Source organism: Hipposideros armiger, unplaced genomic scaffold (genome assembly GCF_001890085.2).
Source record: "Hipposideros armiger isolate ML-2016 unplaced genomic scaffold, ASM189008v1 scaffold_497, whole genome shotgun sequence".
In the NCBI taxonomy this organism is placed as follows: Eukaryota; Metazoa; Chordata; class Mammalia; order Chiroptera; family Hipposideridae; genus Hipposideros; species Hipposideros armiger.
This window is the reverse complement of record NW_017731847.1, coordinates 251,083-274,527: the sequence shown is the minus strand read 5'-3', so window position 1 is coordinate 274,527 and position 23,445 is coordinate 251,083. Positions and strand designations below refer to the sequence as shown.

Sequence of the window (23,445 nt, the reverse complement as noted above, 5' to 3'; positions counted from 1 at the left end):
ATATATATATATATATATATATATATATATATATATATATATATACTTTATTATTTTGGGGTACTTTCATTCTATGCCCATTTTATTGAGTTTTTTAACATGGACGTTGAGTCTTGTTAAATACCTTTTCTGTATCTATTGAGATGATTATATGATTTTTATCCTACGTTTTGGTAATGTATTTTATCATACTGATTGATTTGTGGATGTCGAAACCATCCTTGCATCTCTGGAGTGAATACCACTTGACTTTGGTGTATGATCTTTTTAATGTATTGTTGTATTCTATTTGCTAATATTTTGTTGAGGATCTGTGTTCATCAGAGACATTAGCCTGTAATTTCCTTTTTTTGTATTGTCCTTTCAGTTTTTGGTATCAAGGTAATGTTGGCCTTTTAAAATAAGTTAAAATGAGTCAATTTTTTTGAGACTGATAGGTGTTAAATCTTTGACTGTTTGGTGGAATTCACCAGTGATGCCATGTTGACGTGAGCTTTTGTTTGGGGGGAGGTTATTGATTACTGTAGCAATTTCCTTACTAGTGTTTGATCTATTCAGATTTTCTATTCATGATTCAGTCTAGGAAGTTTGTATGCTTCTAAGAATTTATCCTTTTTTTTTTTTAGATTGTCCACTTTGGTATGGTGTACAAGGGTAATTTGTACCCTTTCACGATAATTTGTATTTCCGTGTTATCCATTGTAACTTCTCTTTCATTTCTGATTTTATTGTTTGAACCTTTTTTCTTCTTTTGAAGTGAGTCTAGCTAAAGTTTTGTCCCTTTTGTTTATCTTTTCAGAGAACCAACTCTAATTTCATTGATCTTTTCTGTTGTCTTTTTAGTCTCTTTATTTCTGCTCTGATTTTTACTCTCCTTCTACTGATTTTGGGTTTGGTTTATTCTTCTTTTTCTAGTTCCTTTAGGTGTAGGATTAGATTGTTTATTCAAGATTTTTCTTGCTTTTTAAGGTATGTCAGTATAGGCATACCTCATTTTATTGCACTTTACAGATGCATTTTTTACAAATTGCAAGCAAAAAGGTTACAACTCGCTTCATTATGGTGGTCTGGAACTGAACCCACAATAGATCCAAGGTATGCCTGTATTGCTATAAATTTCCCTCATAATACCGTTTTTGCTGCACATTCCATAGATTGTGGTATGCTGTATTCTCATTTTTGCCTCTGTGTATTTCATGATTTCGTCTTTGATTTTTTTTGTTGCCCCAATTGTTGTTCAGTAGCATGTTGTTTAATCTCCACATATTTGTGATTTGTTTTCCACCGCTTTTTTTGTAGTTGATTTCTAGTTTCATACCATTGTAATCAGAAAAGATGCTTGATATGACGTTAGTCTTCTTAAATTTATTGAGACTTGTGTCTCTCCTTGAGAATGTTCCATGTGCACTTGAGAGGAATGTGTATTTTGTTGCTTTTGGATGGAATGTTTTGTATACAGCTATTAAGTCCATCTGGTTTAATGGTCATTTAAGGCCTATGTTTCCTTGTTGACTTTCTATCTGGATGATCTATCCATTGGTGTAAGTGGGGTGTTCAAGTCTCCTACTACTATTGTGTTTCTGTCAATTTCTCCTTTTAGGTCTGTTAATAATTGCTTTATATATTTTAGTGCTCTTAAGTGGGGTGCATATGTGTTAATAAACATTGTGTCTCCTTGATGGATTGTCCCCTTTATCATTATGTAATATCCATTTTTGTTTCTTGTTACCTTTTTTGGCTTCAAGTCTGTTTTGTTCGCTATAAATATGGCTATACCCACTTGCTTTTGAATACCATTTGTTTGGAGTGTCATCTTTTACCCTTTCCTTTGAGCCTTTATCTTTGGAGCTGAGATAAGTCTCCTGAAGGTAGCATGTAGTTGGGTCTTGTTTTTTTTAATCCATCCAGCTACTCTGTGCCTTATGAATGGTAAATTCAGTGTATTTATATTTAGGGTGATTATTGGTATATGAGAACTTACTACTGCCATTTTTTTTGTTGTTTTGAAATTGTTTTATATCATCATTATTTCTTTTCCCTTGTGGTTCTGTCTGCTATTTTAGTTTGGTGATTTTCTGTGATTATCTTCATTTCCTCTTTTTTTATGTTTTGTGTCTTTGTTCTAGATTTGTGGTTACCATGTGATTTATATAAAATGTCTCATAGATAAAGTAGTTCCTTTTCTTTTCTTTTTGTTTTTTTAAAGATTTTTATTGGGGAAGGGGAACACTGTGTTTTTCCAGGACCTATCAGTTTCAAGTCAAGTTATTGTCCTTCAATCCTAGTTGTGGAAGGTGCAAGCTCAGCTCTAAGTCCAGTCGCCGCTTTCAGTCTAGTTGAGGGGGGTGGGGGGGAGGGGCAGCCCACCATCCCATAAGGGTGTCGAATTGGCAACCTTGCTACTAAGAGCATGCGCTCTCACCAGCTCAGCGGCAACTCCGCTCGGGCGCAGCTCACTAGCCCATGTGGGAATCGAACTGGCGACCCTGTTGCTCAGAGCTCGTGCTTTTAACCAACTGAGCCATTTGGCCGGCCTGAGTAGTTCTTTTTCTTTTGATGGCATCTTATCTTCATTTGCCTATAGAAGTTCATCCTTTTTCTTCTTCCCTTTTATGTTTTCGTTGTCCCAAATTATTCCTTTTTATGCTTTGTGTTCATTACCAAATTAAAGTAGCTATAGTTGTTTTTAATGCTTTCCCTTTTACCTTTGTGCAATAATTAAGTGCTTAACACCATATTCTGTAATAGAGTTGCAATTTTCCGATTCTGTTTATCACCTCACTCAATGTTTTGTATTCTTTGCCATTTTGTTTCTGGTAGGAGAGCTCCTTTCAACATTTCTTGTCAGGCAGGTCCTGTGGTGTTGAACTCTCAACTTTTCTTTGTCTGGGAAAGCCTTTATTTCTCCTTCATATCTGAAGGTTAACTTTGCCAGATAAATTAGTCTTGGCTGGCAATTTTTATCTTTCAATATTTTGAATGTGCCATTCCACACTCTCCTAGCCTGCGGAGGAGTTTCTGCTGAGAAATCTGATATCCTGACAGGGATTCCTTTTCCTTTGTGTAGGTTACTGTCTTTTTCCCTGGCTGCCTTTAGAATTCTTTCTTTATCATTGCCAGTTTTAATATAGCGTCTTAGAAAAGGTCTCTTTTGCGTTGAGATAATTAGGTGTTCTATTAGCTTCTTGTACTTCGTATGTTCGGTTCCTTCTCCAGGTTTGGGAAGTACTCATCTATTATTTTTTTAAAGAGACTCTCTGTTCCCTTCTCCCTCTGTTCTCCTTCTGGGATACCCATTATTCTTATGTTGCCCTTTCTGGTGGAGTTGGAGAGTTCTTGTAGAGTTGTTTCTTGTTTTTTCTTTAATCTTAGTTCTCTGTGCTCTTCCATCTGAATCATTTCTACAATAGATTTCTGTCATTGAGCTCGCTAATTCTCTCTTTCATCTGGTCTGCTTTATTTCCAGTGCTTTCTAATGCATTCTGCATCTTATTTATTGAGTTTTTAAACTCCAGGATTTTTGTGTGGTTCCTTTTTCGAGTTTCGGTATCTTTTGGAAAGCATGCCTTATATTCATTAATTTTATTCCTGAGCTTAGTTGACCCCCTTTCTGAGTTTTCATGTATCTCATTGAGTTTCTTCATGACAGCTGTTTTGCATTATTTATCATTCATATCACAATCTTTCATGACATTGAGTTTGTTTTCTGGAGAATTGTCATTTTATTTTTGTGTTACCATGATCATACATGGTGCTTGATGGGTTGTTCCTCTGCTGGTGCATTTGAACTAGCAGATGCTTCTCTTGTTTAGGTATAGTTTACCCAGGTTGGTAATTAGAGGCCTTTTCTTGTTTTCCGGTAGGTGGCACTATAGCACAAGTTTTTGGCTTCTCTTACCTGAGCTGACTCTAGCTGTGTTTGAGAGCCAACACTTTCCACCCTCCACAGCTTTTGCCAGAAGTGTCATAGGTTCTATTAGTAGCTGCTTATGGCTCCAGGGTCACTGGTGCCTTGCTGCTTCCTGTGTGGCTGGGGTCAGCAAGATGACAGGTGCCCCAGTGTGACCAGGGAGGGTCATCTGAGTCTCGGGTACTACCGAAGCCAGGTTTGCACATGCCTACGATGTTACTGGCCTTCTTTTTGTTTCAGGGGATGGGGAGGGGTAGGAAGGCACCATCACGAGCCTGTTTTCCTCTGCTGCTACCGTGCTCACTGGGTTGCAGGCTTAGCTGCCACTGGGGGAACAGGTCTCAGGCACCATCCCTGCTGTTCCCCCAGTTCCACCATTCCTGTATTCCAATCCACCCACCTTCAGCTGTACCAGATGTGTGGATCTCTTAGGCATCCTAACGTGTTGGTCAGAGGAATCTTGGTTAAGTGACAGATGTTCCACTAGTTGTAGATTGAAGGGGAGAGACAAAGGGTATGTTTCGCTCTGCCGTGATGCTGACATCACTCAAGAATTCTTTATAGGTGCTGTTTTTAAGGTTCTTGAAACTTGAAACCTACATTTAAAAAAAAAATGTTATTCTCTAATTTGTATATTAAGTTTATATTCAGATGTTTGCAAAAATAATTTGGAGTAGACTAAAAGCAAAGTGCTGTTTGGCGCTAATTGCATCAAAATTATACTTAAGGAATTAGCTAAACAAAAACTTTGGTTTGGAGAAAACCGCAGAGAATTTATTTTAACCTCCTTGCATTATTAAGCAATCATGACTTGTTGCTTTTTAGAATAAATGAATTTTAAAATACTGTTTCCTTCTCCATTTACTCAGCACAAACATTTCACCGAAGATATTCAAACAAGGCAGTATCGCTCCTTGGAAGTTCTGATAGGATCTGGCTATAATACCCCTGCTGACATTTGGAGCACAGCATGCATGGTAATGTTTTTTTCCCCTTGACCTTCACTCGTTATTTGGTAGTAACATACCTTACCCTGTTTGCTAATTTCAGTAGACCAGCAAATTCAGAAATAGAAAAAATTTTTTGTGTGACTTACCACTAGTACTCTAAATCCTATGTCTGGAGAGGTCTGCATTCAAAAGCTACTTATAAACATCTCGCATTCCATTTGGTTCCTGCCAAATTCTTGTTAGGTGAAGGAACCAAATGTTCCTTACTACAGATTTGGGGCGGGTGGGGGTGTGGCAGTTAAAAACAACTGCTCTGAAGTGGTGTTGCTTTTGATTTCAGCTCTGATCTATTTTCAAATTCGGGAAACCCCTGAAATTTTTCATTCTGTACAGTTCAGCAGTTACTCAGACATCTTTGCACCTCGTAAGATGTGAAGCTCAATCATCAGTAGATTTCTAAGTTACGGCTTTGTCCCTGGCAAGCAACTACTCAGGTGGTCAGATTTAGTTGATATTAAATGATTTCCCACAAATAGCCATGTTAGGTCGTGTTATGTTGTTTCCTGAAATGAAGTATATTCTTGTAATTGTGTGTTTATTTGTTTATTTCTCTTCCACTAGTTTATCAGTGCTGTGCTGGCAGGAATCATGTCTGTTATAATAGCTAAGTGCCTGGTTCAGGTCCTGGCACATTTTCAGTGGGTGTTTTCCATGCAGCCCTGATGCTAACTAACTCCCTAGAGTTATCATAAACCTCATAGGCATAGTTTCCAACAAAGCTCCCCTCAACTCGGAAACCAACCTCGAGCTCCGAGGTCCACAGGCCACTTGCACTTCTGACCAACTGGCTACAGATTGGGGGGTTCTGCTTCCTTTCTGATCCAGCAATTTGTTAGAATGACCCACAGAACTCAGGCTCATCATGAGTCACCTCGGGAGTATAATTTGAAGTGTGTCCCAGGGCTCACTGTGAATGACAAAGGCACTCTTATCACTTGGAAATTCACAGTTTAGAGGCTCCCTTTCAGGAAAGGGGAACAAAGACCAAACGATTTCTTTAAGATACAACAGTACTTAATAAATATTTGTGGGCCATCAAATGAGTGAATTAAACAAGAAATATATTAAACTACCATTTCGATTAGTATTCACAGTCAACTCTTGGGGGAAACTTGAAAGAGAAAGGATAGACTAGAAACCTCTACCTGTTTTAGTCGTCCACCCAGCATTCCTGAAAAACTGTCTTCCAAAGGTAATAGCGTTAAAGCTGTGCTGTTACTATGATATGACTTTATAAATAATTATTATGGCATATCAGTGGCTTTTAAGGTAAAGAACTGTCTGAAATAAAGTAAGGTTTGGCATTAGGCACTCAAGATGAAAAAACATTGGACTAAAATCTGACTCCTTTCTTTCAGTACTTTAAAAGCTTTGATTTTGAGGAATTTGATTTGAATTGATTGGCTGGAGAAAATAAGTGATAGAGATAGCACTGACTATAAAATATAGCGAGCTTATAGATGGCATCTGATCTATCATGTGGTTCTTCGTAGTGGGTTAATTGTTTGAGGACAGTAGGTCCTGCTTGCTATTTAACATAGTATTTGCTATGTCAGGCTTAAGACGTTAAGGCAAAAAAAGGTAAAAGGAGGATTAATCCTGCCCCCTGTTTGGACCAGCTTAAGTGCAGGCATTTTCTTCACCAATAGAAGGAAAGCACTTATTTGACATGAGATAACACCATGAGAACTTGAGCCCCATTTGTTCCCCCAAAAGTTCTCTCACTTTGCTGAAAGACATAGAAATGTTGCTTTAAATTTGGCCATACTCAGAGAATAAGCATAAATCCTGGAATATCAGAAGTGCCTGGAGAGGTGGATCATCTTGCATCCAGTGCGATTAATTTATAGAAAGATTGGGACCCTTTCTGAGAGGTAGGGACAAGCTGCGAGATCATCTCCACCGTTAGTGATTGAGACTGCGAAGTTTAGAAGGGCAGCTATATAAAGGGAATGTTCTGTGAAGAACATTAAGAATTCATAAAGAATAGATGTTTTTTTAATTTCCAAACTTTCTGTGGATTTTGACAAATGTATGACATGTAGCTACCATTATAGCATCATATAAAACAGTCCCACTGCCATAAAAATCCTCTATGCTCCACCTGTTCATTCCCTCCCTTCTTCCCCCCCTCCCCCCAGGCCACCACCGATCTTTTTATCTCCATAGTTTGGCCTTTTCCAGAATGTCACATACTTGGAATCATACAGCAGTATGTAGCCCTTTGTTTCACTTTGTAATATTCATTTAAGGTTCCTCAGTGTCTTTTCCTGACCTGACAGTGCATGTCATTTTAGCACTGAGTTATCCCATTGTCTGGATGCCCAGCACACTGGGTTTGTAACTGATTTGGCCTGTGTCTGTCCCTGTAACCCTGAGTGGTGCAGAACAGGCTCTTAGGTCATCAGTGTGAGACAAGCATGGGCATGGGAATCAGGAGCTCTGGCTCGGAGGACGGGCTGCGCCTTTCCATTTAGTCAGTTTTCTCATCTGTACAGGAAAGGGTGTTCACTAGGTGCTGTAATCTTCGTAGAGCTCCTGCTAGTTTTCAGTTTCAATGTTGTGATCGTTTGGTTTGGGTTGGGTTTTTTGCTATTATTTGTAAAATTGTAACTACTAGCAACTTCCTTATGTTCCAAAATATAGTTCTGGAGAACTGTAGGTATCTAGGTGAAAAAAATTGGAAAATTTTAAAGTTTTAGAAAATTTTCTGTATTTTTTTTAAACTTGATCAATATCTTTACTGAACCCCCACTGTGAGACTTTGAAAAATAATTCACATGTTGGTATTAACTGAGTTTTCAATTTCCCTGCTCCATTTTACTAAGATACAGGTGTGGAAGGAAAGCTCTATAGGAATAATCTTCGATTTTTTTTTTTTAATGATCATCTGCAGGTTTTTCCAAGAAGAAAAATTACTTAATATTGAGCCAAATAGCAATAAGCTTCCCAAAGGCTTTTTTTTTTTAATGCTTTCATATGCTCTTCTCTTTTTCTTAGGCCTTTGAACTAGCCACAGGTGACTATTTGTTTGAACCTCATTCGGGGGAAGAGTACACTCGAGATGAAGGTAAGTCCCCTTCACAGGGTGTCTGCATGGGCGTTACACTTTCCCGCATGTGGCCAACACCATTTGTTAGTACCGAAGAGCCTTAGTCTTTTGAGCATGCTAAGTATATATAAATCCCAGAAAAGAGAAATATAAGATGTTTCATATTAGGTATTAGATAAATATTAGCTATTTTATAATAGATATTAAAGAATTCTACGTGAAGATTAGAAAAAAGACCACAATTGGTTAAGCTGAAATTTGCATTCTTCTGTTCTATGTAAATCAGTGATTCATTCATTACCCAGTTTGAATCTACCTGTTCATCAGCTAGTTGTTTAGTTATGTCTCCAACTTTATTTGGAAGTTAATAATTTTAATATACAAACACACTACTTGAATGCAGAGACTGTGTCCTATTTGTCTATATAAATTCTGCAACATTTAGCATTCATTTTTCCCCTTTCTGGAAATTAAAGCCATGTTTTTTTTCTTTTAAAACTATACTAACATTTAGAATTCCATTTTAAAAATAAAATAATATCGATTTACATTTTGTGATAGCCAGTGAGAAAAGCCCAAGCTGTCATCTGCTTTATCTGAAAGGCTGTGAAAGCAGACAACTCGGGGTGGGGGATGGGGGAGGCTTCTATCATGGTGGCTTCCATATAACTAGATGAGATAATGTGAATGAAAAAAACTATTAAAGAAATGTTTTGCCTTCTTTATTGTACAGTTCAGGCAGCTTTCGTTTTCAGGATTTATGGGGATTACTTTGAGAGAACAGTAGCAGTATGCCCTCCCAGCGTGGAAGTGTGTCCTTTATTTTCTGTGCTTTCCTCAATTCTTTGGGAAATCACATTTTGTGCTCTACAGAAACAAGAAAGCTCTATTTCTATAACTGTGGTCCCCTGGGATATTAATAGGCAGTTTAGTAGGGTCTGCTGATATTCCTGACACATACTATTTAGAAAATGCTATGCTAACGAATTCCCATAGCCAAATACCTGCTTTAGTGGGTATAGTTTGGACATGTTTTCTATACATAAGCTTCATGTGAGAATATACTGTAATTACTACCTGTGTAAATACTTTATTTTCCCTGTTCTCTGCTTGCTTTTTTTCTGGGTTATAAGTTTGAGGCATAGATTTATATTGTTTTAGAAATGCCCTACTTATATGTTTGTAAGGGTAATTGATTTTTTTTTTCTTTTTAGTTCCCTATACTCCCTATGTGTGTGGTACAGAGTACATATAGTGGCTAGAATTATATTGTGTAGGGTCTTAAAGCTATCAAACCTGAAAATCGCAATGTATATGAAAAGTCCCAAATAAGGAACAAGGGGGAGCCATCTATCTTAGATATTTAGATCATAATTTATTCCTTCCTGTACCAGTCAATGCTAACAGTCCTTAGATGAAACCTCGAATTATTGCAGTTTGGCCCATAAGAGCACGAAAAAGCAAACCCTTGTCCCCTGTCTCTAGCATATCCAGTTTGGTATAAGTCATAGTAAGCCTGGGGCCTAAGTAGCACGTTCTCTGTGGTTGTTGATGTTCCACAGCCCTAACTCATATAATAATACTTGATAATTTTGCCTGTCAAATATATCAAGCCTATGATTAATCAATAAGCCAGAGATAGGTTGTTGGAATTAAATGTAAAATAACAATTTCAAGGGAAAAATAATTCCTTGATATAGAAAAACTATTAAAAGAACCAGTATTTCACTTGGAAGTTTACAATAAGATAAACTATTGTCTCACAATTAATTTATACAAAGACATTTACAGGTCCTGCCTAAAATCGGCAGAAATTTCTTGGCAGCCAAGTACTTGTTACCAAGCCATAAATTCAATCAAAACTGCCCAGAGATTATAGTGAATTAATGAATGTGAAGCTCTTTTAAAATGACACCAGTGAGTCCTTTACATGAGAAACAGATATGACCTGAAACCTTCACAAAATCCCAGATACATGGCTGTCTCTAGCATATTAATCCCCTAGAAGATACATTATTGGAAGTTTTTAAGTGATTCCTTTTGACATTGATGATTCTGTAACCATAGGATTAAATGCATTTATAAATTCCTTTGGCTAGGAGCGATCGCTTTTAAACCCTCTTCTTATCCTTGGTTTCTGTCGCCTACAAAGTGAAAAGGGCAGCAAAGCTGCCTGTACGTGTGGACGCTGGCTGGTCTTAAGCTCACTTCCTGCTGGGAGACCGCATACCCCCTGTGTATTCATAGCACATGTTCACGTTGTGACAGCTGCAGGGCACTACGTGACTTGGACATTTCAATGGCCTGCGAGTAGTCCAGTAGCCATACACTGAAATGTTTGAGCTAAGTGTTACTTTCAAAGTGTGACTTATTTAAAAAAAAAACAAACACAGGGCCAGCTGAGTGGCTCAGCTGATCAGGAGCTCACTCAAGAGTGCGAGCTCTGAGCAACAGGGTTGCCAGTTGAATTCCCGACCTGAGCTGAGCTGCCAACAGGTGGCAGGATGGCTCAGCTAAAAAATTAAAATAAAATAAATAAATAAATAAAAATAAATTTTAAAAAAATACAGCCCTGGACTAGACATGATAAAATGTGGGTTTTCATTCACATTCTACATCTTATTAGCTCTATAGCTTCAAGTAGGCCATTCTCTCTGTTTTCTTATCTTTAAAAAGTGTATTAATCTTTCACCCATTTTACAGGGTGATTGTGAAAACTCAAATAATCATGTTAATGCTTTAATCGTCAAGAACATTTTTAAATAAAGGGATATTATTACTGCTTGAAGCCCAGAGCAGTATTATAAATAAATAACAGTTCTAGAATGTCTAAAGCATATTGGTACATTTTTTTTTTTTACTTTCCCTCAAAAACCCACCTGAACTTAGATATATAGACAAAGTAGAAATAAAGGTATAGATAAGCCTCCAAACTCCAGAGTGGGACATGCCAGCTTCTGTCAGGTGACCAGCCACCTGAAATAACTCTTGGCCTTCTCAGTCTCCCCTTGAGTATCCTTGGTTTTATTTGTAGTTACTTTTAAACAGCTAGGCCTTGAAAAAGCTATTCATAGAAAAACCTCTTTTACAGCTTGTCCTTGATCCTGTTCTTCTTACCCTTCTATTTTAGACCACATTGCGCACATTATAGAGCTGATAGGCAGAATTCCAAGACGCTTTGCCCTCAGTGGGAAATATTCACAGGACTTCTTCAGCCGCAGAGGTAGTATTGTTAACGTGAGTTTTCATCTAGGCCCCAGGGATACAACTTCAGGAAGCAGAGCATTCACACCAGGAATCGTTTTTACTTAGCACTCAAGTCCCATTGGAGTGGGCACCTGACTTTTTTTATGGTTTTTCCAGATTCTCCATTAGATGGATAGAGTCCTTCCCATTTAGGACAGAAAGCAAGCCTGAAATGCTTGACAAAGGTGTGCATGCTGCTCTTTCTGCCAATATCTAGAACTGCATTTGTTACTCCTGTTATGTATGTCTTTTTTTCCCCCTCTTGAAATGTTTGAAACATACAGATCACATTGCATTGATCATAGAACTTCTGGGAAAGGTGCCTCGCAAGCTCATTGTGGCAGGAAAATATTCCAAGGAATTTTTCACCAAAAAAGGTAAAATAATGTATTTGTCCCCAGACATTAAGGGGGCAAAAATGTTTAAACATTAAGAGGTAAGTACAGCTGGGTACATTTCCCAGGACCCCACAGAAGGATGGTCCTACTCTGAATGCTGGGCTGTTACTTAGCAGAGAGGGAAAATGATGGGTCAAGAGCAGAAACTGGAGCCAGACCATCCGGGTTCAAATCCCAGTTGCTCCATTAGTTGTGCAGCCAGTGACACAACCTCAGCTTGCCGATTTTTGAATTGGGGTAATAATAGTGTTTACTTTGTATTAAATTAGTTACTATGGCACTAGTTGGTTGATTACTCCTACACAGCACTTCTGGAAATGGGCAAATTTTTGCTAGCATTTGGCCTAAGCACCTGTATCAAAGGGCAAGTAGTTTAGTTTAAGCTTAAGGGCAGAACTACATGTACTCGTCTTGTAGCCCATTGTCACCTAACACGGTCACTTAAACACATTGGTCATATGAGTTAACTGTCTATTTTGTAGTTTCATAAGTTTATGTTACCAGTTCTTAGTGAAGGAAACAAAGGTAAGACTCTCACCTCAGATTTTTGACTTGATACTTTTTCTTCACAACCTGTACAGTGATAAGAAAAATAATTTTTCCGTAACACTGACAGCAAGCATACTCAGAAACATTTCTTAATGTTTTTGGGCCAGAAAATGGTGAAGTGCTTCCTAAGAGTCCCCCTTGTGTACAAAGTCAGATGAATGGAATGCGTGTACCAAGTAGGCAGTTAAATGGGCACTCACTGCCCACATAAGAGACTTCAAATAAGAGTTGTATAAGAAAACAGCTTAAAGCAGCATCTACTTAATAAGCCACTGATAATTGACTATCTTTTCTAAAAAATGTTATGTCAAAGAAGCAAAAAATAGATTGACACTCCATCTGAAAGTGTATGAGATTTATTCTTTTAGTTTTGTTGCTTTTATACATCTTTGACATGGTTTTAGCCCTCTATTTTTAAATTACTTCCCATTTTGAAGCAACATTTACTAGACTATCAGGCAAAAAAAAAGTACAAGCGAATTGTGCTTGGTATGTGGTTATAAACTGCCTCTGACTGCCATTGAAACCATGTTGAGTACATAGGCATTTATTTAAATCATCTAATACTCATTTTAGTGAATACCTGACAGGCCCTTCCAGTTTGACTGGAACTAAAATCATGGAATGGTGGAGCAAATACATTTTCTTAAATTTAAGCCCTAATGAAAAATGGAGACACTTCTCTCTAAGAAACGCATTAGAGGAGAGGTTCTTTGTGAATGGAGGGTTAGATTCTGGTGGCAACATTTGATTCTTTATAGACTACCTGGATTAGTTTCTGGATTTCCACGAAAGAATTGTGTCACTTGTCAGTGTTGGTCAGCTTCTTTGTACTGTTTTTACCATAGGTGACCTGAAACACATCACGAAGCTGAAACCCTGGGGCCTTTTTGAGGTTCTAGTGGAGAAGTATGAGTGGTCTCAGGAAGAGGCAGCTGGCTTCACGGATTTCTTACTGCCCATGTTGGAGCTGGTCCCCGAGAAGAGAGCCACCGCTGCTGATTGTCTCCGGCACCCTTGGCTCAATTCCTAAGCCCCCGCCCAGCACCACAGCAGAGCTCTCTTGCTGACCCTCCACCCTCCACCCCTCCTCTCCTAGAATTGCCCTCTTCCCTTTTCAGGGTGAAGGGTTTCTAGTTTTTTGGGTATTTTTGGTTGTTTTTTTTTTTAATCCAACATGTTCATTTGGGTTTGCTTACTTGACCCTGTGGAGATTCTCCCACAGCCATTGGGCATCCTAGGTGAATTTGGCCTTGATTGGGCTTTGCCAAAGACTAATGGACTAAAATGTGAAACAGCCTCTCGCCCTGTACCCTTGTCTTTCCATTAGGACATCCTTTAAATTATAAGCAGCCTTTTAAAAAACTATGAAGATGTATGAGCTCATCCTTTTATTCACTGACTCTAAGAGTCAAACTTTCTAGTGCATCTCCTATTGCCAGCATAAGGATGAGAGGAAGAAAAAGGGTGTTACTTCTCTGGATGGCAGAGACATTAAACTGGCTGTATCCAGGGTGCGTCATCTTCCTGGATTGTTTCTGTTGTTCTCTACATTCATTTTTTTCTGTGACTTTTAAGCTATCTTTTAAAATGAGCTGTATGAACACCAAATTTGGGTACCATTTTATCACTGTTCAAAGCACTGTCATATTCTTTTCATCCTTTAATAACTATTAAGATCCTTGAATCTTCCATCTGATTTTTGATGGAAACAAAAACAACCATTGACTAGTAATTTCTACAGAACCACAGATGTTCTGCAAACAGTCCGTTCCTGTGTGTCTTCTGTTACCCTAACAGCAGTTATTTTGATTGGCTGTTTGTTTTGTGTTTTGTTTTGTTTTTTTTAATCCCTGGCTGGCACTTTACTCATTGCACTTGAGTTTATTGCCCTATAACTAAAGAATCCAGGATGACTCTAGAAAGGTGATCTGGATTTCAGAGATTTCCCATCTAAGAAGAAAATATCCTAGAGTTGTTGATTCTTTTCCAAACAGCAGTCCCCTTACTTTTATTTACAGCTTTTTCTTTACCTTGTCCAAAATTTAGCCTTGAAGCAGTTTCCCTCTGTGGCTTTGCCTGTCTCATTTTCTCAGAGCCTTCAGGTTTTAAAAGAAATCCCAGGATAAAAGAACCAAGGGGAGGGGTGGGGTGGTACTTTTTTCATTGTTTATTTTGAGGGTTTTGTTTTGGCTTTTTTTGTTTTGTTATGTTTGGTTTGGTTTTTTTGTTTGGTTGGTTGAAGATTAGCCATTCTGTGCTGCTATTTCCTTGTATAATATAAGTTTTTTAACTGCAATTTTGAGATATACTTGAGGCTCTTTTTTTTTTCTTTCTTTTTTTTTTTAATGAGAAAGGCTTTGTGCATCTTATTTTAGGATGGGCCTCTCCTAGACTTGCCTTGCCCTACATTACATATTCCTCGGGTCATATTGAAAAGCAAAAGAGGGGCAGGATTGAGGTCACCACCACTCGTTCAGATGGACCAAGTGGGCCTTGGAGATTACGGCACCCTCCTGAAGTGGCTACAGGACTGCTTTACAGAAAGCCAAGGAGGTGTGACTTGAGGCTCTGCCAGCAAAGCTACCGACGAGACTGCTGAGTAGCCAACTTTCTCCACAGGAGACTGGATTCTAGATTCTGTCATTTATCCACCAATAATGGCAAAGGGAAAAGTGGCACAATTATGCAATCCGTTTAACTCATAAACATATTACTATGGCCAGCCATTCATCGGATTCTTGATTGGGTAGTCCTGAAATCAGACATGTTCCTGTAGAAAGAATTTTAAGTGAGGCTGTCTATGCACGTATCAAGAATAAGGAGAATAGATTGTATCAAACAACGGCAGGGAAAATTATTCAATTCTTATCCACTTTGGGTTTTTAGCGATACATATATCTAAAGCAATAGCAGACTAGAACTGAATTCTTTTCTACACTGTAAAATCACAATTGTGGAATTCTGGTGATGAAATTAAAGTGAAATAACCAAAAAAACACAAATAGAAGGCCCCATTTTAACAACTGACATGAAATTATAGTAAGAGAATCTATAATTTCATTTTGGAAATGTTTCCCCACCAAATAAGGGCTTTCCCCCCATCATTTAAGGAGCCAGATGAATCAGAAGCTGTGGAAAGAGGCAGCTGTAGAATTCGATCTTCCAAGCACCCCCGTACCTTTGTTGGACTTAATCATAATTCTGTCAAATTGCCATGATCTCACTAAAGGATTTCTATTTGCTGTCAGTTAAAAATAAAACCCTGAAAACATTTTTATTCTTTCTACTGGGTGCATCGTCTGTTTTCTTTGTAAATGCAATACAATAAATAATTTAATAACCTACATGTTTCCAGAAGACTTGGTGTTCATTTGTTGTCCAAGTTGGTCTGACCTAAACTTAATCGTGGAGGAAAGAATTGGTTCCATATGCTTTGGGAACTTAAATATGCAATGAAACTGTACAACTTGCGCACGTACTATTTTGTGGGGCTTGTAGCTGGGCTTCTGTCTTTAAATTGGGGGTGGGGTGGGATTAACAAAATACATTTTGGAAAATATTAAGAAAATTGTTAATTCTCTACGTCCGATAGCATTTTCCCCAGAATATTTGTGGTGTGTGTGTTTTTCCCCTCAGATTGCAATCGCAGTGTGTGCAAAATGCCGAAGATTTGTGAACTCTGACTGAGGCCCCAGCATGGTGAACACTTGTACACAGGTTTTCATACACTTGTCTGATTCACTCCTTAAGGATAAATTCTTAGAAATGGAATGGCTGGGCCAGAGACTAAGCACATTTTTAAGGCTTTTAATAAATTTGCCTAACTTTTGTGAACAGTTTGACTGTTTTGCTGTGACCAAGAGAATTCAGTGGGCCTATTGCAATCACTCATTTTATTCCTAATAACTAGTTTGATTGCCCCCAAAAGGGAGTATTTTGTTTTACTCTGCATACTGGGTGACTAATGAAGTCAGAGACTTGTTTCATGGGTTTTATTACCCATCTGATACTTTTTAGTTATTTGCCTATGTTACCCAGCTTTCTTTTGGTGTGCTTCCCTATTTGATGACTTGGTAAAAATTTGTTATATATTAAAGGTAATGCATTTTTGTCTTTTTTCCATCACATACTTTTCTAGTTTTTAATTTGCCTTTCATTTTCATTTGTGGTATTTTTAAGTGTGATTCATAGAAAGTCCTTCCCCACCCCTAAGCTATACATAAGCTGTTCTAGTTCATTTGTTTTAATTGTGTCATACTTAAGACATATGTAGTGTTGACCAGAATGTAACCTGTTTTAAAAAATGCCTAAAAAAGTTCAATTGGGATTCATCAAACTACTGGGTTCACCAGACTGACCAACCTAGGCAGCCTCTCCAAGCCTGTGTTAAATGTATACCTAGAACTCCCAGGGTTTTGGAAAACTTAAATGCTGTCCTAGGAATGCATACAGCTGTCTCAAAACAACCAGCGAACGGAGGTGGAGTTACAACCCCACCTGTAACTCTTTGTTTGCCCTGAGTGTCCACAGGGAAACCCATTTTGTTGCCCCAGAACAGGCCCAGGTTGCAAATGCATTTCATTGCTGCCCGTTCTTTCATTTTTGAAGCCTATAGAGTTCCAGTTTGGCCTTAGGAGGAAAGTGATTTTCTCTTAGGCCACTGGGTCACAGAATATTGGTGATTTATTGATAATGAGTCTGAACTTAGATTTGCTCCCAAAATAAGGCCTTATGACTCCAGAGAAGCTTGGATAGCCCTCTGTGTTTTGCCCGCCGATTTAGTGCGTTTGGAGTTAAGGCATTGGTCACTTCCAGCTCTTTCACCGTCTTCAATATACACAGATAATACCTGGACCTTGAGACCTACTGAAGAGAAGTTGTGATTTTTGTCACAAGTCCTTTTTTTTTTTAAGTTGGAATTTAAAAATTATATGATACACAGTTGTCTTTTAAGTCCTTGCACAAATATTAATCGACACCAAGTCCTTGTGATATCAGAAATATCACAATTTAGAAGCCAGAAAATTTGAGATCATGTTAAGTGTTTAGAAGTTTGAAAACTAAGGAATTAAGCAAAATTACATTAGTACCCAGTGCTGTTACTGGCTACACCATTTCTTACAAAGGGAGGATTTTTAATACATAGATGATCAATTTGATTTTGTGTCCTCCCAAGTTCACTTTTTATCATCTGTTGTCTGTAATTCACGTCTAGCTTTGCCCATTTTAATACAGTAACCAGCCTTGCCCTCCGGTTGGCAGAACTGGACTGTGTTAGGATAGTGTGTCGGCTGCCTACAGCTTGAGCTATGTTCTTAGAACTTGTACCCCTAAATTACTGCATTAGTAGCTTTGGATTTACTAAACATAGAGGCAAGTATGGTCAGTGTTGGAAATTAGTGGGCCTCACTATAATTAAATCCTCTTGAGGTTAGATGAAAATGGGATGAGTTTTGAGGGCCCTTTCATCGTAAGCCACTTAATTTATTACAAAATAAACATTCAGCAGCAGCACTTAATCTTTGTCCCAATAAAGCAGAATTTAATCTTTGTCCCAGTAAAGCATTCTGGTACACACCCATTTCAGCAGAAACTTAAGTAATTATGAATAACAATACTTTTAAAAGCACCCCAGCGATTCCCACCTCCTGTTATTCACACACTTGTGTAGTCCCCTTGCCTTGAATGTGGGCTGGACTTTGTGACTGTTCTAACAATCAGATTAAGGAAAACATGACGGTGTCACTTCTGAGATAAGGTTACAAAAGGGCTGTAGCTTCTGTCTGTACCCTCTTGCTCTGCGGAAGTAAGCTGCCAGGTGAATACACCTATGGAGAGGCCCGCAGCCAGCAAGGACTCAGGCCCTCAGTACAACCTGTGAGAAACGGAATTCTGCAGACAAACAGCTTGGAAGCAGGCCCACCACCTTACTGGCAGCCCGGTGGGAAACCTTGAGGCAGAGACACTTAGCTAAGATGCCAGATTCCTAACCCACAGAAACTGGAATGTTCTAAAGCCACTGAGGTGTGGGTAATATGCAGCAATGGGTAATTAATGCAGGAATATAAGATAAAGCATTTGGGATATCCTTCCAGTTCACATTTCAGATATAAATGACTAGCCCTTTCCTCACGGCCATCTCTGCTCAGGGCTAGTTATTGGTGAAACTTGGGTGTCACAATCGTCCCCAGCCCCCAGCCCAAGGCAGAGGCAAGCCAGAAGTGAGGAAGGAATAAGACAACTTCGTTAAAGGAGTGCTGATTTTATTGATTGTATTCTTTCAAACATGAGATTTGAGGTGCCTTTTAAGAATTTATTTAAAGGTAAAGCCACTTGAGAAGAGCTGATAAGCAGTTACAGGGTGTCAACCAAAATCATCACTATTATTGGAGGGGGTAAATTCTGAGTTTCCTTGAAGATAAAGCCAAAGTGAAACGCTGGATCCTACAACTTGGCAGATCCGTCCCCAGCACTGACACTCGCTCTGCCTGGTGATGCACCTTACACTCCCAGAAGTTTCTGGGAACCACCATGAGCGCCAGTTCAGTGAGAAATATTTTGAGGGTAGAGAGGCTTTTAGAAATGTTTTTTGCGTCTTATAAAAAGTAAAATTACGAGAAATAAACAAATGTAGTTAGAAAACTCACTAAGCTACAGAACTTGTAAAATTCTGTCATTCAAGCTTGCCTGACATAATTTTATCAGTGCAAGAAAACAAATAGGATTGTTCGTAAACCCCATTTTAATAGTTAACCATCAGCCAAAACTGAGACAGTGCTGGGAGGGTTCTGACTCCTGGCCCATCTGAACTAGAGAAGAAAAGCCGTCCTGCACAAGCTGTCAGAGTGCACTGGTTAAAAATCCTGCCCTGCAGCCCAAGAATAGGAAACCTGTTCACCTTGTCACTGCTGTGTGACAAAACAACGACAAGACCCATAACACCTTTGCTCAGCATTTACCCCTCTCCCCAATGAGAGAACGGTGCCCATGTTTCCTCTTTCCTGAGTGAGTAAATGGACAAGGACCAAGCATCCCCTAGGGTCACTCACTGAGCTAATCAACAAGACCCCGTTTCTAATACACTACTCCCCAGGCAGGGAGCAGCCAAGAGAACCTATCTGTTGGCCTTCACTACAATGAGGTTTTACCTAAACTGAGTTCCCCTCTGGAGGCTGGCAAAAGATGCACCACTTAACGTGGCAGATCCAAAGTGTTTTACAAGAAGTGTCATCTGTCACTATAAATTACTTGGACACAAACTCCTGAATTTCATAGCCAGTTCAGATTGGATCAGTGTGGGTACTATGAAGAAACGTGATTTGGGGTTCCAAAGGGGAAAATAGTCAATTTAGTCTCCTAAGTGTTTAGATCCTACATTCACCCAATCTTTATTAAACTTCCTGATGGGTCAGGTTCTGGGAGCCTCTCTATGCCTTCTCCACCTATGAGCATCATAAAAAAACACAAAATGCTGTCAGAGTGTATTGGTTAAGGAAAGGCACAGGCTGCCCTAAACCTCCACCTGAAATAACCCAGCACGCTCACAGCCACCTCTCTTCAGTTGCCCTTGATAGCCGGTGGCAGTTTCTGCTGTGCCTTCAAAGGAGGGCATCCTCCGTTAATTAGGCTGTCGGAGACACAGACCAGGGGGCCGCTAGACAGGGACTCATTCCACCTCGTTTTACAGGTGAGGCCTTGAGAGGGTCCAGTAATTTTCGAGTATGAAGGGATAGGAAGAGAACTTGGGTCCCTGGTCAGGAGAATACCACCCATGTCTCTGAGTATCTTTGATGTGGGTCACTGCAGTTCTGCGTCGCCTGAAAGTTTTCTGGAGACAGTAGGAGGTCTCGTCTCAGGAGACTGCCAGATTCTAATCCTACTCCTATAATGAAAGACTTCGGAGCTTCAAGCTTCCAGTAGCCAGGGGCAGGGATGCGTGGCAGGAACACGTTTTTCTCTCTGGAGAATTCTATCCCTAATTTTCCATTGTCAGGGAAGTAGATGACCTGTAGTATTAAAAACAAAACAAAACAAAAAAAACCACAAGATTATAAAATGTGACACTTTTAAAGCCAATAAAAATTAAAACCTTTTCCACATATGCCCCCATTTTGGTTCATTTCTACCCAAACCTGCAAATTCCCTCATTAGTGTGTAAGATCGTGTTCAATGTCCCTCAAGTAAAAACTCATGTCCATTAAAATGTAAATAAACTGTGATGCAAAATTTTTTCAAAAGAAAAAAACAGTAATTCCACTCCAGAATTTATCAAAAAATTATTATCTATGACAGCAATACTAAATGGCTAATACCCGGGTCTGGTTTTACAATTAAATGGTGTGGAGTTGGCAGCTTTTAAAAAATCAATAACATGGCAAAAAACATGAGAAAATGTCTATGATTATTTACTACTCAAAGGGTGACCCCTATTCCAGCCCCCATCACTGGGGAGATGGTTAGAAAGGCAGTGTCTGTGGCCCCCCCTCCCGCTGAATCAGAATCTGCCGTAACAACACCCCCAGGAGACTGGGTGCATATTAAAGTTTGAGAAACATCCAATAAGGGAGGGGGCAGTGCTGATTTATAATTACCCCAAAAAGTATACCTATGTGGTCACATATTGGAAGGTATTTGCAAAAACTAAATCAGTTGAAATGGAGATATTCCCTCCTACGCACACAAAGTACCCGGCCTGCTGTGGGTCCTCAGTGGAAATGGCAGCTCTTAGGGAGGCAGTGCTGTTGTGGGCTCCTTTCTTTTTCTTTTTTTAAAACGTCTTACGTAATGTTCTTGTTAAATCACATTTTGGAAACTTAAGAGACAATAAGGACACTAATATGCTGTGCTTCCTTTTCAACCATACATTAAAACTGGTTAAATCGTGTTTTTCTTTGTGTCTCAGCTATCAGGAAGCATAGAGCTAAATTTAATACTCAATACAGTAATTCTATTAGCCTGGCTTTCTGGAATATTTGTTTTCCTCTTATGACTTTTGTCTTCTATGTTATTAGGCTGTCTAGTGTGTTTCTTACAGACCACTCAAAATTCTGAAAATCAGGGTCCAGATTACAATAATGACTTCTAAAACCTTCATTCCTCTTTGCCACGCTCCACAAAAGGATAGTTTAGGAAACCACCTGACTGTTTTAAATGATGTCTTCTCTCCTTGTTCTTTTTCCACGTCTCAAGACACAAGTAAAACTAAAGGGTTCCCGTTTGCCCCTCAGTGAAGATCCCAGATGCCATCTAGGTCACCCCGGGTCGCCCTCAGGTGGCACCGCAGCCGCTGCAGTCCAGCCCCAGGACTCGTTCAGCCTGACGACTCAATAAGGAAGCGAGGCCACAGCCCTGCCAAGGGCACGCAGGCCACCCACCCGTGGAATTACTCACCGACCCTTCAGCGGCTTCAGACTTCCTCTGCAAGGAAAAGAGAAAGAACATTCTTTGTTTACCACCAAGCCTCGTTTTCAGGATAATTTCCTGCACAGTCTTCCCTCCCCAAACAAGAGCAGCTTCCTCTTATTCACACTCAAGACCCGGGCTTTCCCTTTTTGTTCACAGCGTGTTTCAGCTTGTCATTCCCTATTGTTAGATTATCTCTGTTATCAGACTGCCAAGTCCAATTTAGACTTCTTCTCTCACCCCTGTGCCCCCAGGACCTAAAGGTGTGTCCGTGGGCTGTGAGCACAGGAGCTGCTGCTGGTTAGAGGTGGAGATACTATAAAGGCAGAAAGGCAAAAGAACTAGTATTTACTAATCACCTCTAATATGCAGGCACTGTTAGCGCTTCATATGACACTACTCCTCAGCACAACCTTTTTTTATTGAGATATAATACACTAACAAAACTTCAACTCATTTAAAGTGTACAGCGTGGTGGTTTTAATATATTCACTAGGTTGTACAACCATCACTGCCATCGAATTCTAGAAGGTTTTCATCCAAGAAATCCTGTACCCAATAGCAATCGCTCCCAAGTCCCCGTCTTCCCAGCCCCAGGCAACTACTAAAATCTACTTTCTGTTTCCTTGGATTAGCCTATTCTGAACGTTTTATATAAATGGGACCATGAAACACATGGTCTTTCAGATCTGGCTTCTTTCACTTCATGTAAAGTTTTCAAGGTTCATACATGTTGTTGCAATTTTCAGTACTTTGTTCCTTTCTATGGCTGAATAATAATACGCCATTGTATGAATATACACATATTGTTCATCCATTCATCAGTTGATGCACATTTGAGTTGTTTCCACTTCTTGACTATTATGCTGCTATGAACATTGTGGACAAGTTTTCGTGTGAATATGTTTTCAATCCTTTGGGGTATATACCTAGGAGTGGAATTGCTGGGTCACGTGGTTAAACTATATTTAACTATTTGAGGAACTGCCATTCTGTTTTCCATGGCAACTGCAAAACACTTTCACTAGCAGTGTATGAGGGATCCAATTTCTCACATGCTCACCAACATTTGTTAGTTTTCATCTTTGTTTATTACAGCCATGCTAGTGGGTGTGAAGTGATATCTCATTGTGATTTTCAATTGTGTTTTCCTAATGACTAATGATGTTGAATATCTTTTCATGTGCTTATTGGCCAGTTGTATATTTTCTTTGGAGACATGTCTATTCAAATCCTTTGCCCATTTAAAAAATTGGGTTATCTGTATTGTTCTTGTTTTTTGTAGGAGTCCTTAATATATTCTGGATACTAGAATTATGATTATGACTTGCAAATATTTTCTCCCAATATAGAGGTTGTCTTTTCACTTTCTTGATGGTGTCCTTTGAAGCACAAGTTTTCAATTCTGATGAAACCCAATTTATCTATTTTTTTCTTTGGTTACTTGTGTATTAGGTGTCATATCTAAGAAACCTTGCCTAACCCAAGGTCATGAAGATTTACACCTATGTTTTCTTCTAAGAGTTTGATAGTTTTATATCTTGCATTTAGGTCTTTGACCCATTTTGAGTTAATTTTTGTATATGATGTAAGGTAGGTGGTCCAACTTAATTTTTTTGCATGTAGATATCTGATTGTTCCAGCACCATTTACTGAAAGCACTATTATTTCTCCCACTGAATGGTTTTGGCACTCATTTTTTTTTTTAGAAATTTTATTGGGGAACAGTGTGTTTTTCCAGGACCCATCAGATCCAAGTCAAGTAGTTGTTTCAATCTAGTTGTGGAGGATGTAGCTCCGTGGCCCATGTGGGAATCGAACCTGCAACCTTGGTGTTATACCTGTGCTCTAACCAACCACCTGAGTTAACCAGCC

At 39.1% G+C, this 23,445-nt stretch overlaps 2 protein-coding genes across 2 annotated transcripts in view; one reads left to right on the top strand and one right to left on the bottom strand.

Annotated features, from left to right (window-relative positions):
• Nucleotides 1–16,002, top strand: part of SRPK1 (SRSF protein kinase 1) — a 65,981-nt gene extending 49,979 nt beyond the window's left edge. Inside the window, 4 exon segments of the mRNA XM_019667476.1 lie at nucleotides 4,780–4,887; nucleotides 7,921–7,990; nucleotides 11,503–11,595; nucleotides 13,014–16,002. Coding sequence (XP_019523021.1) covers nucleotides 4,780–4,887; nucleotides 7,921–7,990; nucleotides 11,503–11,595; nucleotides 13,014–13,198 — 456 coding nt within the window. The 3' untranslated portion in view covers nucleotides 13,199–16,002.
• A 1,685-nt stretch (nucleotides 16,003–17,687) lies between these two features.
• LHFPL5 (LHFPL tetraspan subfamily member 5) overlaps nucleotides 17,688–23,445 on the bottom strand; it is a 14,964-nt gene continuing 9,206 nt past the window's right edge. The window contains exons 3-4 of the mRNA XM_019667451.1: nucleotides 21,559–21,585; nucleotides 17,688–20,174 (exon numbers count right to left, since the gene is read on the bottom strand). Coding sequence (XP_019522996.1) covers nucleotides 21,575–21,585 — 11 coding nt within the window. The 3' untranslated portion in view covers nucleotides 17,688–20,174; nucleotides 21,559–21,574. The remainder of the gene's footprint in view (nucleotides 20,175–21,558; nucleotides 21,586–23,445) is intronic.